Genomic DNA, 17,039 nt, shown 5'->3' with positions numbered 1-17,039 from the left:
ATATCCGTGTATTTGAATGGTCAGGCGGCAGGGGTACAGCGGATGTAATATTATTGACTTTCCACAACTGCCTCTTTCGAACATGGCTTGGAGGATGAATATTTAAATCAAAAAATCTCTTGATTGCCTCGAGCAGCTGCTCATGAGGTGATAATATTTGCGTTTGCTAAAATGTTCAGAAGAGAAAAAAAAAATTGAAAGAGGCTGGAAGTTCCAAGGGCACGCCTCTAAGCAGTCTCCGCGTCATCAAAGATGGCAACGCCAAACTTCCTCGTCCACGAGCTGCCTTCACTATCCTTAATACTGACGTCGAGGGACTCAACACCCTTCTCCGCTCCGGCCTCGTATGTCGCCTTAGTTCCAGAGACGGTAACCTTACCCTTTGTTGCACCTGCGACGGTGAAGGTAGGGTTCTTGAAGCCCAACGCCAAAGCAGCAAGATCAATCTCTACCGACTTGGAGGGGGACACAAAGGCGTGCGGATCAGCCATGAAATTGAGGTATCCTTCAATAGGAGTGTAGCCGTCGCCGCCGGTGGAGCCATCCCACCAGTCAGCAATGCCGTCTCCATTGGCGTCCCAGGTCGCCGAGCGCTTGGCCTCAGGGAAGCTCTCAAGGCCACCAGCGTCCTTCGGGTCGTCGATGAGACCCTTCTTACCGGACACAGAGCCGGTGTACTTGGCGGTGCCTGTCAGCGTCTCGTTAATGATGCGAGTATCATGCTCATCCCGGACTGGCTGGCTGACACCAGAGTCTGACAGGACGCGCTTGTAGGCCTCAGTTGAGAGCTGAGTGTCCACGTGGGGCTCGAAAAATGGCTTATCGAAGAACCTCTGGTAGGTCGGTGCGGGGGAGAAGGAAACCGCGGCGTAGCATGCAATTTTGGTCTTGATGGAGGTGCCGTCTCCAGGAGGGTACTGAACCGAGTCCTGGTCGAAAACACCGAACATGGAGTTGCCCGCGCAGTGGTACTGCTGCATACCGGGCATGTTATCCTCGTACTTCAGAAGGTCAGTTTCATCAGGTAACCGGGTATGTGGAGAAGTTTAGCTCACTGTAGCCTTCAAAGTGTAGGTGAGGGTGCTGGCAGGACCAGGCTTGTAGTAGTTACCAACGAAGTTGACCTTCTTGGCTCCGCCATCGGTCACACGGCCGCCTTGGGGAAAATAGGTGTTAGTCTGAACATTCTCTACACATAAACTGGCGAGTAATATTTACCAAAGTTGTAGACGACGTTGTTGCGAATATCAAGTTGGCCAGCAAAAGCAGCGTTGTCGTCAACGCCACCTCCCATGCTCCAGCTTCGGCCCTCAGCGTGAGCGAGGAGGTTGTGGTGGAAAGAGCCAACATCACCGCCAATAGTAGCGCTGTATCCGTGGGCTGTGCCCGCGGGGTAGTTCTTGTGACCGGCAACGTTCAAAGGCTCTGAGATCATGTTTCGCTGGAAGCTAATGTTCCAGGCCGATCGCGAGCTAAACGCCTCATCGATAGTCCAACCCTGGTTGACTGTGTTAGATTCCAACCCTTCCCATCAATCCTCAAATTCACAAGGGACGTACCATAGAGCAACGGTCAAAAATGCAGTGGTTTGAGCCTTGCATACCCATACCATCGATAGTCTGCCCGGAAACCTTACCCGGGCGAACTCGTACATGACGGAAAATGACGTCGGACGCGCCAGTAAGACCGAGAGGGAAACCTTGGATCACGATACCCTTTCCAGGAGCTGTCTGGCCGGCAACAGTGATGTATTGGTCGTTAACGGACATGCGGGAGGTTGTGGTGATGACGCCAGCAACGTCAAAGACGACGATGCGGGGACCCTTAGCGACGGTCAGAGCATAGCGAAGAGTGCCCTCATCGTTGGTATCCTCAAGGCTAGTCACCTTGATGACCTTGCCACCACGACCACCACGAGCGAGACGACTAGCATTTCCGTTAGCATCAATCAAATGAGCTATGGCACCCGTAAAGGAGAAACTTACCCCCAACCCTCGGCACCGGGGAAGGCCAACTGTGCCACGCGGAACATGAAGACGCGACCAGTGTAAGTTGCGTCGCCAGACACAACATCAACGCGCCAGTAAAACGTGTCAAGGGTGTTGAGTCCTTCATTCAGTTTAGTATCGGAATTCAAAGTTGACATCTCGAAGGAAAACATACCAGTCAAAGTAGCCTCGGTCTCGGTGGCACCCTCAACAACGCTCTTGAGCTCGGTAGGAGATGTGCCAAGGAAAACGTTGTATTTGACGCCGGCCGCCGAAGCAGGGGCGCGCCAGGAAGCCTTGAAGCTCTTCTCGCCGTCTACCTCGATGCGCTCGTCGCGATGCTTCGGTGTGGGGAAGCTGATCTGGTTCTTAATCTCCGGGCTGTCGACCTCGAAGCCGTTGATGAACGCGCGCTGGTCAGCGCCTTTAGGCGTATAGACCACCTTCACCTCCTGGGTTGAAGAGGTAACCTCAAAAGTCACGTATGACGTCGCGGCCTCCCAGATGTTGTCGACACGAGAAGATTGGTTGAAGCCAGTGTGAGCGCTTTCGCCGTCAACGGTGATATCAAGAGTTGCCGTGCTGTCAAGCTTGTCCCAGGCGTTGTGCCATGTCAACAGGCTGTGCTTTCCTGCAGCGAGACCCTTGATAGAGAGTGTGAGTGCGGCTCCATCCTTTGTTGAGGTGCTGATGCCCTGGTTTACAACTCGCTCTCCGAGAGAAGAGAGAAAACGCGTGTACTGGTACTTGTAATAATTGCCAGAAAGCTCAGCATTGTTTCCGGCAGTGAGAATAAAAGAAACACCATTATCAACTGTGAGGTTAGAGGTCGATGCCCCGGGGATGGTCCACGTGGTGTAGTCGGAATCAGCGAGATTTCGGACGTTGGCCGGATTAAGTCGGACACGAATAGGAGCGGCGGTAGGCAACTCGGAGCCCGGGGGCGCGGAAGCCTCGGGGACGCGGGAGGTGATCAATGTGGTCGGGGCTGGGCTACCTGTCCCGTTGGTCCCCGATTCCTGAGCTACAGAAGCCGTTGCGAGCGCAGCCGCCGCGAGGGCCTTGAAGAAGCCCTTCATCATAAAAGATAGAGAGCTAGGTGGAAAAGACAGACAGGGTGAAACGAATGAAACGAACAAGCGATGAAAAGCCAGGGCGACATGCGACGACAGGCGATGGGCGCGCGGGGAAGCCAATATGTAGGCGAGACTTAACCTCCGTCTTCGACCATAGCTGCCCCGAACCCACTTCCAAAGATCCGTTCATAAACAGATTCGCAGTAAAAAAAGGCTGATCGCACTCTTCTTTCGCACCATGTCCTGACGCATCTCATTCCCGATTGAAGGCAAATAGATGGAGTGTGGGCGGCAATGATGAGACGATGCACTAAACTCTTCTTGGCCTGCACGACGGGGAAATTCTGCACTGCCTGATTCCACGAGTAGGGGTTAGACCTATCGCCAATAGCAGTTAAATTCCATCTTGCGCCGGATATAGTATGTAAATGTTGCGGAAACTGGCAGGGTGACTCGCTGGGTTTGGGTGACATTTAAGCCCAATACGGCAAGTCGGGGAGAAGCTGCACGTCAACCCTGTTGCATGTCTGCCAGGAGGGGAAATTGAAGGGGTTTGTGAACGTGGAGACTCCCTGTCCGATCTGTGGTCCTGGCACGGATATGTGACAAGAACAAGTAACGTTTAGAGAGGGCGCCTAGAGTGGGTCGAACGAATAGCGTTCGCTGTCATCCGTATTGCAAAGTTCGTATAAGTAGATGAACGAATAGAGAGAATTGCTCCAACATTTTTAAAGGGGAAGGTGTACAATATAGACAGAAAGCGAGTGCTAGACAACATCTAGGAGAGATCGACAGACTGAGATAGCCATGACACATTTAGTTCGATGCAATCAATCTCCAGAGTGCAGCTCCAGTCTTTTGACCACTTAATCAAAGCTAACATACGGTTTCAATACCATCATTCTCTTCCCATCTCCGCAATCGTTGAAGTCTGGTAAGGACGCCACAGATTGTTGAAGACGTCATTGCAGCTCCATCATTCATTGCAATGTTGCTCGATAGTCTTTTTTAAACATTTTCCTGTGGAACTGTGGTGGGTAAGGCAATTATGCGCAAAAGCCGTCCGAACTCTCAAAAATGGAGAGAAACTACTGTTGTCAGCCGAGGCCGCTTACCAATACTTATGTTGCGTAGGGTCTTGCTCAAGCTGCAAACGCTCACCACTGCAGCACAGTTTAGCCATACGTCTCTACTATGAGCTGTTCTAAATCGGTAACCTCATGATACTATTCCCACTGCAGGCTAGCTTCGGAGAGAATCTCAGTGGAGCTAGAGCTGGTGGGGCGAACAAGGGCTCAGTTAATATTCTATGGTAACTGGGTCTCGTAAAGTACTTAATTCCGGATCATTTTTCTTCTTGTACTCACTACGTTACAAGCTGGCGATGGATACGAGTTATACACATAAGCAGGACTACTCCTTTCCTCTGAATCCTTCGCGATTCTTCTAAGGTCTTAAGAGGTACCACGTCTTGTGTGAGATCTTCCTTCCGAGCTGAAATCAATGTCTGTGATCTATAAGGGGATGGGACTTGCCCAATCTGTTGGTAAGAAGAATTTGTGCCATTCGACATGGTAGACTTCTCGAAGGCGGCTTGAATGCTACCCTGTAATTAGCGATGATCTCTTGAATTGTCTTACCCTATCATACTTTACAGGACTCTATTGACGTGTTGCAGCAAATCAACCCAAACACTTGATTGCACGTATAGCCCAAGTACACGATGGTTTGCTCAAAAGTCCATAAACCTTTTCTAAACCATTACAAAAAAGAAGTAGATCTCTTTGCTAGTCACTTCGTGGTATTTTTTTGATAACATGAAACCGATTCAAAGCCAGGAACACCTAATGACAATCAATATTTTTTTTCTTGGGTATGAGTTGTTATGCTTGTTTGGGGCCTTAATATCTAGCCTATGGGTTGACAAGAATGGAGTTGCATATGCCCATCACTTTCACATTCTTAATGCTTCAACTTTGGACAAGTTACGATTGAAGTGAGAATCAACGATCCGTGTCTTAATATTCAGAATGGTACAGATTGGGGTATGCTACGAAGCTGCTCCTCCAGCCTATCTTTCTGAGTTACAACACCAACACGTCCATCTGCTATGTTCGACATGGTAGTATATAACGTAATATCATCTTGCAAGGCAGAATCATGCTCCCACAGACAACTTTAAATTCATGGATGGTGGATACTTTAGCCGCTCGCCGACCCGCATCTCCCAAGGTTAGGGCGCAGCCGTGATTGGTCTAAGCTTTGTTCATACAAGCGTCATTTCAAGGAAAACTTAACTTGATAACATATCTGGCATCCAACCAAGTCGATGGGAGTTGCTCGTGTCTATTCATGTGTCCATAATCTCCAATGTGTTTTGCTCTTGGCCCGTCTCAGCAAGTAAACCCCAGAATACCGACTTTCGTCATTCATGGAGGCTATAGCCAGTGCAAGACAGTTATCTCAGCGGCTCTACTGGGCTCCGTCATGACATGAGTGCTCTGACTATTGTCGAAGCAAAAGTCAGGCCATAGCATCAGCAATTGAACGGATAAGTCGGTTGAGATACTCAAACTAACAAACTTATTAACCCCATAAAAAGCAAAGGCCATTAATATAATATAGTGAAAGATAATAACGGAGTGGAGGAAGGAAATTGAGGCTAAAATAACATACAAGTATTACATGACTCGCCATAATTCTAATCCGCGCGATTTCAGCTGACAGATCTCTTTTACTCTCTGAATGCAACCAATGTTGTCGGAGGTGTAGGTTTCACAGGGGGTGAAACAGGGGGTGAAACGGAATTCCGTTCGTCAATAACAAATAACAGTAAATTGGTTCTAATCGATGGTTCATGATGATAGTTGAAAGTGGTGTTGTTGACTAGAAGGTGGGGATATTCCCCCTTGGCCTGTCACGTGGGTCTGGGAGGCTTGGGCCTCTCAGCCTGGCGGGCGTGTGGCTGGAAGTGCCACACGGCTCCGTATTCCAACTATCGCAACACTGGAAACTCTCTTTTTATGGTGTTGAAGCGGTTGGAATACGTTGTCCCTATACAGTTCCGTCTCCTCGTCAATTCGGCCTCCTATCCCTACTTTCTCCCGTAGTTACGGTCTTGTTACCCATCCCTCCATACGTATCGTTATCGTGTTGCTATCAACGAATCTCTCGAGGGCTCGATTTGGTTTGCTCTTCGTGAGGGCATCAGCAGGGTTGTCTTCGCCGTTAATCCAACGAATTTCTTGTAGTTCTCGTCTTTCGTACGATTGTCTCAACGCCATGATATCGATCATGAGTCGCTTTTCTTTGGTAGTGCCCAGCTTCACGAGACACTCGTACAGCGAATAAGAATCGGTACAGACAACTGTCTGAATCGTTGGTAGGTTGAGGTGGTCAGTGATTGTCGCCAGGGTTGTGGCGAGGGCGTAGGCCATATCGACGCCAGCGACCATCCCGTAGATCTCTGACGCTAATACGCTGCGGGTGACTCGTTTACTCTTCGTAGAGCTGTAATGAACGAGGTTACCGTGAATCGTGAATTCTCCGTTGTTGCTGTCAGAGGAAGTGTCGTTGGCTAGGATGATCAGAAACCCTAATTGGGAGGAGAGGTCGTGGTTATTAGCGAACGACCCGTCAACGAAAACGAATAGCTTGGCTGTTGTAAGGTCGAGTGGGATAAACGTTATTCCTCGGTTAGGCGATTCTATTTGCCATCGAATCCGTTGATTCAGTGCTTTTATCGCTTCTGGCGAGGGGTCTTGGTGTTGGGCAGCAGTGGATAAATCGAAACAGGCCTCGGGTTGGCAAATTGACGCGATGTACGCCCCTCTGGCGCGTTGTTCGACATATTGCTGTTTTGGGTTGGGTTTAGTAGTCTCAATACATCGTAACTTCTTGGCTTGTCCCTTTTGCCTCAAATTGATCGAATTGTCGGTTGACAGCGCGATTATCCCTCCGTTGAATTGGAGGGGTTCGTCAATTGTGAGGATATTCTTCGCTTTTGCCGTAAAAGCCGCTTTTTCTAACTGTTCGTCTTCTAATTGTGAGAACGCCTTGTCTGACAAACCGAGGGTATCGTCGGTTTGCATGCCGATACAGCCAAAGTGTGGATTTTCGGTAGATGAGATCAATAGGCATGGATCGTACGAAGAAGTAACCATCTGGAGATTCTCTCTGTGATGCTTGTGATACGTTGCCCACCAGTGGGTTCCAGCTTCTGCGATTCCGTACAGAGGCTTCACAACCTCCATAATGGTCCCTTTTGGGTACTGGTCTTGAATTTGCTTCGGTGGGTAGGCGAGAATAGTACGATTGAGCCTTGTGGAGGATTGAACGTAGGCTTGTGTGATATCTCGAAGCCATAGTTGTTTCCCTTCTCGTAGGAGTGACGGGGTAATTGACAGAATTAGCCGTTGACTCGCCCGCTGAATCGTTGGCGATTGGGTCAATATAGCCTTCTTGCCATCGTCGGCGTAACCCTGTATTACAAGTCTCGATTTCTCGTAGGGTTCGGTTGTTTTACCCTTGACTTCGTTGACGATACGAGATCGGAAGATTCGTACGTTCTGGTGCCTTCTCTTATTGAACTGGGTGAATTTGAACACTCCTCTAGCGATGAGGCTGTTGATCTCTTGTTTAGTTGACTGTTCGAACGGTTCGCCTGGTGTAGTAATAACACCTTCTCGTCGTAGTTTGATTGCTAATTCTTCGTCTGCTTGCTCCTTAATCGATAGGAATATTTGTTGATAATCCGGGTCATCGTTGAATTCCTCTGTGAAGTGGGCGATTGGCAGTGGTCTCTTCCGGGGTCTGCCCGGGCGTCTTCTCGGTGGCTCCGGTGCCTCTTGCGGTTCGTCCGGTTCACTGCCTCCGCCGGCGACGATAATTTCGTCGCGTACTACTTCCTGCTGCGGTATCTCAGCTTCGGGTTCTTCTTCTTCTGGCGCGGCGATGGAATTAGGTGGTTGATCGGGATCTTCGTAGTATGGTTTGACTACGGTAGACCGGAAGGTCTTCGGACCACGTGGCGTATCGACAGTACAGGTTTCGCCGTTTATGGCTGCTAAAGTAAACGGTCCGGTCCAGCCCTTCTTTTCGCGTACATCGTACATATCGCCGCTGTATTTCATATCGTCGGGGTATAGTTTCGCGAATTCTGTTAATTGCTTTCCGATACGGTCTGTTGACTCGTATGGTTGGAAGTCTGTTAACGGAGAGACCGTGGGATGTGGCGGTCGGTACGGTAGTTGCCACTGTTGTTGTTCTTGTGGAGGAGGTGGCTGTAGGGTTGGTTCGACTCTTCCTCCTGTGCTGTTGGCTACTGTTGCCGGTCTCGTGATCTCTTCGTGGAATTCGGGGTCTTTTATCAGAGCCTTCAGGTTGCGATATCTCTTGACGCCTTGTTCGAGTTCTTGGGGTGACCAGTAGTGGAATTCTTCCTTTTTGAGGGCTAATGCCACGTTTTTCGAGATTTTCTTGCCATCCATTTCGACGTAGACGCCGTTACCGATTAAATAGTCTCTGAAGAATCGTAGGATTGGGGGAGGTACGTTCTGGAAGTCTTCTTCTGACCAGTCGGCGAAATCGGGAGAAACTTCGTTCCATAGCTCGAGGCCCGTGAGATTCCTCTTCTCATAGGTCTCAAGTAGGAAACCCATATAGGAACCCAGTTGCTGTGGGCTAGCGTTTGTAAGGTCGATTGCCCAGTTGCCCCATACTGCTGGATCGATCATACTTTCGATTCTCTGTGGGATGGGGACTGTTGATTGGCTTTTGGCAGTGACGCCGCTCGCGGGCGATCCTTCTCGTGAATTTCGCTCCATTCTGACAGTATAAAAGGATTACTTCTGTTTAGAATCTTGAATTCTAATCCTCAACAGCGTCAGCTGCGATTGGTGCAAGATGCAGGCCTGGAAGTGGGAGTCAAAAGACGATTCGGGATATTACGATTCTAAGGGGAAAGAATCGTGAAATCGGGGATTTTCGTCGGTTCGTCGTTTGTTTCCGTCGGCGCCGTTCTCGCTGATGTTCTCGAGGGGTGTGAGGGTATACACAGGTCTCGAATTGGTAGGGAGAGAGTTCTACCGTAGATTCTCTCGTGAATCTCTCTTTCTCGCTTCGGGCTTCGCTCCTCACTGTTGGGAAGTTTAGAATCTAGCGGACAGTTGGCCTTATGACGCCCACAACCACGTGCGTTTCTCCTAAGCCGCAGCCTCGGAGGCGTATACGTATAGCTGTATAGGCGGATTACCGCCGGTAGTCTCCGCTCGCCTTTCGGCGTGTTCTTCTTCTAGTGGGGAGGTCTCTTGTGGCAGGCGCCTCGCGGTTGGCACCTCGTCTGGGGATTTATTGAGAAACTAGCGGGCGCCTCGTGATTGGCACCGCGCGTGGGGGATAGTTGTAGTTGGGGAAGTTGTTATCCCTTGTGGGATTCGTGAATCTTCGCCCTTGTGGCGTGAAGAGGTTGGAGGACCGTCGATTCGGTAGGTCTCTTCTTCTGGTGATTGAAAACGCGTGATGGAACGCTCTTGCCAGCGATAATTGGCTGCGATTAACCTTATCCCGCCTAGGGTGAGCGTAGCAGTCCCTAGGTTACTCGAATAATCGGATTGCTGGTAGATTCGAGGAAAAGAAGCTTTCTTCTGCTGGTTTCCGTAGATCCCAGTTACTCTCGCTTCTTCTCTCGTTAGCACGAAATCCCTACTTTTACCTGGGCTTGGGTATCCAGTTCAAGAAGTCGTCTCTTCTGGTGTTGACCTTGCTGATCTGCGGTTTGTCCGTAGCAGAGTGGTAATTGTGAAGTTAACCAAATTAATGGCAACTGTGAGGTTTACCACTGATCAGTGTAGGTTTCACAGGGGGTGAAACAGGGGGTGAAACGGAATTCCGTTCGTCAATAACAAATAACAGTAAATTGGTTCTAATCGATGGTTCATGATGATAGTTGAAAGTGGTGTTGTTGACTAGAAGGTGGGGATATTCCCCCTTGGCCTGTCACGTGGGTCTGGGAGGCTTGGGCCTCTCAGCCTGGCGGGCGTGTGGCTGGAAGTGCCACACGACTCCGTATTCCAACTATCGCAATACTGGAAACTCTCTTTTTATAGTGTTAAAGCGGTTAGAATACGTTATCCCTATATAGTTCCGTCTCCTCGTCAATTCGGCCTCCTATCCCTACTTTCTCTCGTAGTTACGGTCTTGTTACCTATCCCTCTATACGTATCGTTATCGTATTGCTATTAACAAATCTCTCGAAGGCTTAATTTGGTTTGCTCTTCGTAAAGGTATTAGCAAGGTTGTCTTCGCTATTAATCTAACGAATTTCTTATAGTTCTCATCTTTCGTACGATTGTCTTAATACTATGATATCGATTATAAGTCGCTTTTCTTTAGTAGTACCTAGCTTTACGAGATACTTATATAGCGAATAAGAATCGGTATAGATAACTATCTAAATCGTTAGTAGGTTAAGGTAGTTAGTAATTATCGCTAGGGTTATAGCAAGGGCGTAGGCTATATTGACGCTAGCGACTATCTCGTAGATCTCTAACGCTAATACGCTACGGGTAACTCGTTTACTCTTCGTAAAGCTATAATAAATAAGGTTATTGTAAATTGTGAATTCTCTGTTATTACTATTAGAGGAAGTATCGTTAGCTAGGATAATTAGAAACCCTAATTAAGAGGAGAAATCGTAGTTATTAGCAAACAACTTGTTAACGAAAACAAATAGCTTAGCTATTGTCACAGTTCTATTAGACACAACAGCAGGGATGCCACAGTTATGGGGCTGCCAGTGTGGCTGCCAGTGGGGCTGCCACACGTGGGGCGATACTGTCGCCCTAGACCGCCCTATAGGTATATTAGACCACCTGTTCGCTAGACCTAGGATAGACCTAACCTAATAGACAACAATGACTAGAACGACTTATTAACTGTGACAAGTGGTAGCACAACCTACTTTGCGATCCCTCGCGACCTCATAGTTAATTTTTCAGCATGGGCAAATAAGCTACTTTTTTCAATCCGTTGAGAAACACCAGACCGTGGCCAATCCGCCCGCACCAGGCTAATTCTGCTGCTAACGCTGCTGCTAACGCCGACGCCGCCAATATGCGCGCACCAGCTATACTATTCGCCTCCCCTCAAGACCCTACGCGAGACCATCACCCCTCGTACCGTCAACGCCGTTATCCCTCTACGCCTACGCCAGCGTGGGACCCAACGGTATGGCCGTCAATTGACGACCTCAAGGCTATCCAGACCCGCCAACAGCGCCCAGAGCCCTGCCGGAAGTGTAGCGCTAGATTCCCCAGCAAGAACGCTCTCTTCCGCCACGTCTATGCCAATAGCTGTGGAAGCCAGTTTCGCTGTCGCATCTGCTATAGCGATTTCACATCTCGCAACGCCCTATTCCGACACCTACAACAGGGCTGCCAGCCCTCAGCCTGTAGGGCTAGAATCCCACAGCAGGAGACTGCTAAGACTGCCGAGATTACTGAGACTGCCGAGACTGCCGAGACTGCCGAGACTACTGCCGAGACTACTGCCGAGACTGCCGAGACTACTGCCGAGACTGCCGAGACTACTGCCGAGACTACTGCCGAGACTGCCGAGACTACTGCCGAGACTACTGCCGAGACTGCCGAGACTGCCGAGACTACTGCCGAGACTACTGCCGAGACTGCCGAGACTACTACCGAGACTACTGCCGAGACTACTGCCGAGACTGCCGAGACTACTGCCGAGACTGCCGGCCAGACCATAGAAGTTATAGAACGGGCTTCTGCGCCGTTTCTACAGACCCTCTTCAACGCCGCTAAGCATGCCCATATCTATACCGAAATTAGCCTCTGTATGACTATGCTACAGTCCCAACGACAACAACAGCAACTGCTTTTCCTACCAGACCCAGGGAGAAGATTCGCAGCCATAACGAACATTCAGCAACGATACGGAGTATTCTGGCCCGACGCCGACAGCAAGTACGGCAGGGAGCCTATATTCTATGACCAACAGACACTATGCTACCGAGACGTAGATCTATGGCTCTTAGCAATTGGAAGGAAAATCGTTAATCCATACGCTCGAGACGAAGTCCTCCGAGAATGGCAGAGCCTACTCAGAGGTAAAGCACTCAGCTGGTGGGAATATCACCTTAGGCCCGTGGAAAGGAACCGGTATAGGGCCCTAGGATGGTACGGCCTACAGAAGGGACTAAGTGCCCGCTTTGGGCCAACCCAACTAGTTAATTACAGCCAGCCAGCCAGCCAGCCAGACAGTTACGCCCAGCCAGACAGTTACGCCCAGCCAGTTAATTACAGCCAGCCAGCCAGCCAGCCAGACAGTTACGCCCAGCCAGTTAATTACAGCCAGCCAGCCAGCCAGCCAGACAGTTACGCCCAGCTAGTTAATTACAGCCAGCCAGCCAGCCAGCCAGACAGTTACGCCCAGCTAGTTAATTACAGCCAGCCAGCCAGCCAGCCAGACAGTTACGCCCAGCCAGACAGTTACGCCCAGCCAGTTAATTACAGCCAGCCTTAGGCATACCCCCCTATTACGCCTCGCACTAATAGAGGCCTAAGGAAGTCATGTTATTAAGCCGTTTAAAGTCATGTTTAGGCAGCCGAAACGATCGGGACGATCGTCTTTTTCGGGACGGGCACCTGTCACAGTTCTATTAGACACAACAGCAGGGATGCCACAGTTATGGGGCTGCCAGTGTGGCTGCCAGTGGGGCTGCCACACGTGGGGCGATACTGTCGCCCTAGACCGCCCTATAGGTATATTAGACCACCTATTCGCTAGACCTAGGATAGACCTAACCTAATAGACAACAATGACTAGAACGACTTATTAACTGTGACAGCTATTATAAGGTCGAGTAGGATAAACGTTATTCCTCGGTTAGGCAATTCTATTTACTATCGAATCTGTTAATTTAGTACTTTTATCGCTTCTAGCGAAGGGTCTTAGTATTAGGCAGTAGTAGATAAATCGAAACAAGCCTTAGGTTAGCAAATTAACGCGATGTACGCCCTTCTAGCGCGTTGTTCGACATATTGCTATTTTAGGTTAGGTTTAGTAGTCTTAATATATCGTAACTTCTTAGCTTATCCTTTTTGCCTTAAATTAATCGAATTATTGGTTAATAGCGCGATTATCTCTCTATTAAATTAGAAGGGTTTGTTAATTATAAGGATATTCTTCGCTTTTGCTATAAAAGCTGCTTTTTCTAACTATTCGTCTTCTAATTATAAGAACGCTTTGTCTAACAAACCAAGGGTATTATCGGTTTGCATATTGATATAGCTAAAGTATAGATTTTTAGTAGATAAGATTAATAAGCATAGATCGTACGAAGAAGTAACTATCTAGAGATTCTCTCTATAATACTTATAATACGTTGCCTACTAGTAGGTTCTAGCTTCTACGATTCCGTATAAAGGCTTTATAACCTTTATAATAGTCCCTTTTAGGTACTAGTCTTAAATTTACATCGGTAGGTAGGCGAGAATAGTATGATTAAGCCTTATAGAGGATTAAACATAGGCTTATATAATATCTCGAAGCTATAGTTATTTCCCTTCTCGTAGGAGTAACAAGGTAATTAATAAAATTAGCTATTAACTTGCTTGCTAAATCGTTAGCGATTAAGTTAATATAGCCTTCTTACTATCGTTAGCATAACCCTATATTATAAGTCTCGATTTCTCGTAAGGTTTAGTTATTTTACCCTTAACTTCGTTAACGATACAAGATCGGAAGATTCGTACGTTCTAATACCTTTTCTTATTAAACTAAGTAAATTTAAATATTCTTCTAGCGATAAGGCTATTAATCTCTTATTTAGTTAACTATTCGAACGGTTTGCTTAGTATAGTAATAATACCTTCTCGTCGTAGTTTGATTACTAATTCTTCGTCTACTTACTCCTTAATCGATAGGAATATTTATTAATAATCTAGGTTATCGTTAAATTCCTTTATAAAGTAGGCGATTAATAGTAGTCTCTTCCGGGGTCTACCCGGGCGTCTTCTTAGTAGCTCCAGTGCCTCTTGCAGTTCGTCTGGTTTACTACCTCCGCTAGCGACGATAATTTCGTCGCGTACTACTTCCTACTACGGTATCTTAGCTTCAGGTTCTTCTTCTTCTAGCATAGCGATAGAATTAAGTAGTTAATCGGGATCTTTATAATATAGTTTAACTATAGTAGACTAGAAGGTCTTCGGACTATATAGCGTATCGATAGTATAGGTTTCGCTATTTATAGCTACTAAAGTAAACGGTCTAGTCTAGCCTTTCTTTTCGCGCTATACTTATACTTACAACCATAGTAGTAAATTAACAATTAGCCTTGTATTAAGGCTATTATAGGTAGCGATAGCTTCTACTACCTATCGCCTTGTGTAAAGTTTATATACTTCGCTTGTCGCCTTCTTAATCGCTTTCGCCTACCTTATAACTTCGGGAGATAGCGGCGAATCGTTAGTAATTCGTAAGTATAAGCCGAATACTAAAAGTATTAGTACTATTCCGTTCAGGCTAGTAGTATCGTTAACTATTTTAACTACTATTTAAAGTATTGATTCTAGCATAATTATTAGGTCTTCTACTTTAATAATTTCGTACGCCTTTCTTAGAGGTATATAGTATCGTTTAACTTTCCTAATACTATTATAGGCTTTTATAGGAATTTCCTTGATTTTAATTACTATTCCTCTCGCCGCGTTTCGGAATTCTATTAAGCAGAAGTTTGTTCTAGCGTCGGTAACTAGCTAGTCTAGGGGTCTTTGATATATATCTATCTAGTAGAGGCGTAAGGCTTCCTAAGTAGCTTTCGTAGAAATATCCTTAAGGAACTAGGCGGCGTTAAACGCCGTAGCGGTATCGACGACGTAAAGGACCGGTTTATTACCTTCAAGGTATATTATGTTGGCGATAACCTTATAGTTAAATTCGTAATCGTCTCGTAACGTGAATTTAAACCGTGATAGCGCTAGTATATGTATTTAGTATCGATAGTAGACTTTCGATAGTTGCTTAATTACCGTAATTTTAATTAGGTAGCTAGCCTTTTAAAGCACTTTATATAATCGTTAAATAGATAGGTATCCGAAGCGATAGTAAACCTATCGTAATTTAGCGTTTGTAAGGTAGTTCTAGACGAGTAGTTTCTCCTTATTAAGTAATAACTATAGGTAGCCTTATTTACGAATAATAGGTACGACCTTGTTTCTTTAGATAAAGGTATTCGTAACGTTGTTAAAATAGACTTTTAATCGGTCTATATCTCCTAGGCATATAAGGAAGGGAGTATTAGTCTTAATAACGTGAAATTTAACGCTTCTAAACGGCGTTAGCACTTTAGTAGTCCCTATAGACTCTAGTAGTATCCTATCGCCGAATTTTACTATAACGCTGCTAGCCGCCTTAGTATTTAACGTAATTCCTTCGTAAATTTGTTATAAGGCTACGAATTGTAGGTAGCTAGCGGTTGAGAATCCTGCTGCGCCCGAGTCGGGCATGATCCCTTAGAAGTTCTAGGCAGAGTAGCGTCCCTCGAGTATAAATTACGAAGGTAGCTTTTTTAGTTCTAGTTAGTTACGGAAGAGGTCTTCTTTCGTAATAGCATAGCAGGTTAACTAGTCTGTTAAGATCGTAGCGATCCTATTGCTATTAATTACTATTATTGTTGAATGGGCTCTCTGTACGATCGTACTGTCATAAATGTAGGGTGAACCAAAGATTCTATTTTCCGTGATTACCTTTCCTAACTAGATGTTGCCTTCCGTACGAACAGATATATCTCTGTCCATACCTAGACACGAGTCGTGCATGACAGGTAATAAACCATGATCCCTTCCTCAGACATTTAGGTGTTACAGGTGCTAGTCATGCCACCTATACACCCCTTTGCCTGTGACAGCCTTGTCGTACGGTCATGTGATTATCGTTATTCCAACACTCACAACTTTTCTTTTTATGACCGTACGTGCCTATCCTTTGTCCAATTAGGTTGCGCTATTCCAGTTCGTAATAGCTTTACTTGATTAATATGTGTCGTAAGGGTGAATGTAGGAAGTCGTCTCGTACGCCTTCCTCTCTTGTCGGTTGAGTAAGTCGCGTGTCCTACGTGCCTTCCTCTATTGCTTCACCTCACTTTTTCTTGTTTTTTTTTTTTTTTTTTTTTTTTCTGCCTACTTAGGCAGAGCTTTCCGTATTGAAATGATAAAAACGCGTCTTTTCTTCTTTTCCTCTTACTTACCTTTTCTCCTCTTCGTACACCACTTCTTCTCTCTTCTCTTCGTACGTTGAACAATCATTCTCATTCAACGCTTTTTTTTTTTTTTTTTCCCTTTTATGTTTTCTAACCATGGTCTAGAACGATGAACGTAATGCTCTTGCCCTGCCGTCGCACGACATTGAAGTGCGTATGACTAGCAACATGAGCGTTCAAGAGTTCGTCGCCTCTATCATACGACGCTCTAGTTACTTCATCGCGATCATCATTCAGTCTCGAGGTCGTACGATGCCTGCTTGCGCCAGCAAGTGTGCGACCTCTGGCTCTCCTCGATTCCGGGAGTGTGTTCGTCTCAGGACCCTCTCTGATGGCTCGTGTGCGGAATGCGTCTAGCAGTCGCACGGCGCTCGTTGCTCTCACCGTGGTCAGGAGGATGGTTCGTCCGATTCGTCTGGTGGTAGCAACCATTCCGACAACGATGATGATGATGAGTCTCCCCGTCGCTCTAACTATCGGAAGCCGTACGCCCGTGGCGCTCGCCAGCCCGACCGTACGCCTGGTCGCAAGCTTGGTCGTGGTGTCGGCACCTCTGGCAGCTTCCTTGGCTCTTCTCACAACCCGCAGCTGATTGAGAAGGAGTAATTGGGGGATTGGTTCATTCGTACGGTGGTTATCTATGATCTCAAGGGTCCGGCTCTCATAGACTAACATCTGGTGGTGGATCTTGGTATT

General features: G+C 47.1%; 4 protein-coding genes across 4 annotated transcripts; 2 read left to right on the top strand and 2 right to left on the bottom strand.

Moving 5' to 3' along the window:
* Window positions 1-227: 227 nt before the first annotated feature.
* On the bottom strand, window positions 228-3,067 carry CTRU02_213894 (pectate lyase; the record flags this gene model as incomplete). The annotated part of the gene is made up of 6 exons (XM_036724450.2): window positions 228-1,001; window positions 1,056-1,156; window positions 1,219-1,498; window positions 1,560-1,926; window positions 1,986-2,109; window positions 2,164-3,067. 6 exons carry the CDS (start codon window positions 3,065-3,067, stop codon window positions 228-230), a joined length of 2,550 nt encoding a protein of 849 aa, XP_036583569.2.
* Window positions 3,068-6,174: 3,107 nt separating this feature from the next.
* CTRU02_213893 (uncharacterized protein) lies at window positions 6,175-8,889 on the bottom strand (the record flags this gene model as incomplete). The annotated part of the gene is made up of 1 exon (XM_070206149.1): window positions 6,175-8,889. The coding sequence occupies one exon, from the start codon at window positions 8,887-8,889 to the stop codon at window positions 6,175-6,177; it is 2,715 nt and encodes a 904-aa protein (XP_070060181.1).
* Window positions 8,890-11,176: 2,287 nt separating this feature from the next.
* Window positions 11,177-12,141, top strand: CTRU02_213892 (uncharacterized protein; the record flags this gene model as incomplete). The annotated part of the gene is made up of 2 exons (XM_070206148.1): window positions 11,177-12,048; window positions 12,105-12,141. The coding sequence occupies 2 exons, from the start codon at window positions 11,177-11,179 to the stop codon at window positions 12,139-12,141; spliced, it is 909 nt and encodes a 302-aa protein (XP_070060180.1).
* Window positions 12,142-16,048: 3,907 nt separating this feature from the next.
* On the top strand, window positions 16,049-16,949 carry CTRU02_213891 (uncharacterized protein; the record flags this gene model as incomplete). The annotated part of the gene is made up of 3 exons (XM_070206147.1): window positions 16,049-16,054; window positions 16,449-16,493; window positions 16,701-16,949. 3 exons carry the CDS (start codon window positions 16,049-16,051, stop codon window positions 16,947-16,949), a joined length of 300 nt encoding a protein of 99 aa, XP_070060179.1.
* Between the last annotated feature and the right edge of the window lie 90 nt (window positions 16,950-17,039).

Source organism: Colletotrichum truncatum (assembly GCF_014235925.2).
Source record: "Colletotrichum truncatum strain CMES1059 chromosome Unknown Contig_0010, whole genome shotgun sequence".
Classification (NCBI taxonomy): Eukaryota; Fungi; Ascomycota; class Sordariomycetes; order Glomerellales; family Glomerellaceae; genus Colletotrichum; species Colletotrichum truncatum.
The sequence above is the reverse complement of the archived record's forward strand: the minus strand, read 5'-3'. Positions and strand labels throughout refer to the sequence as shown.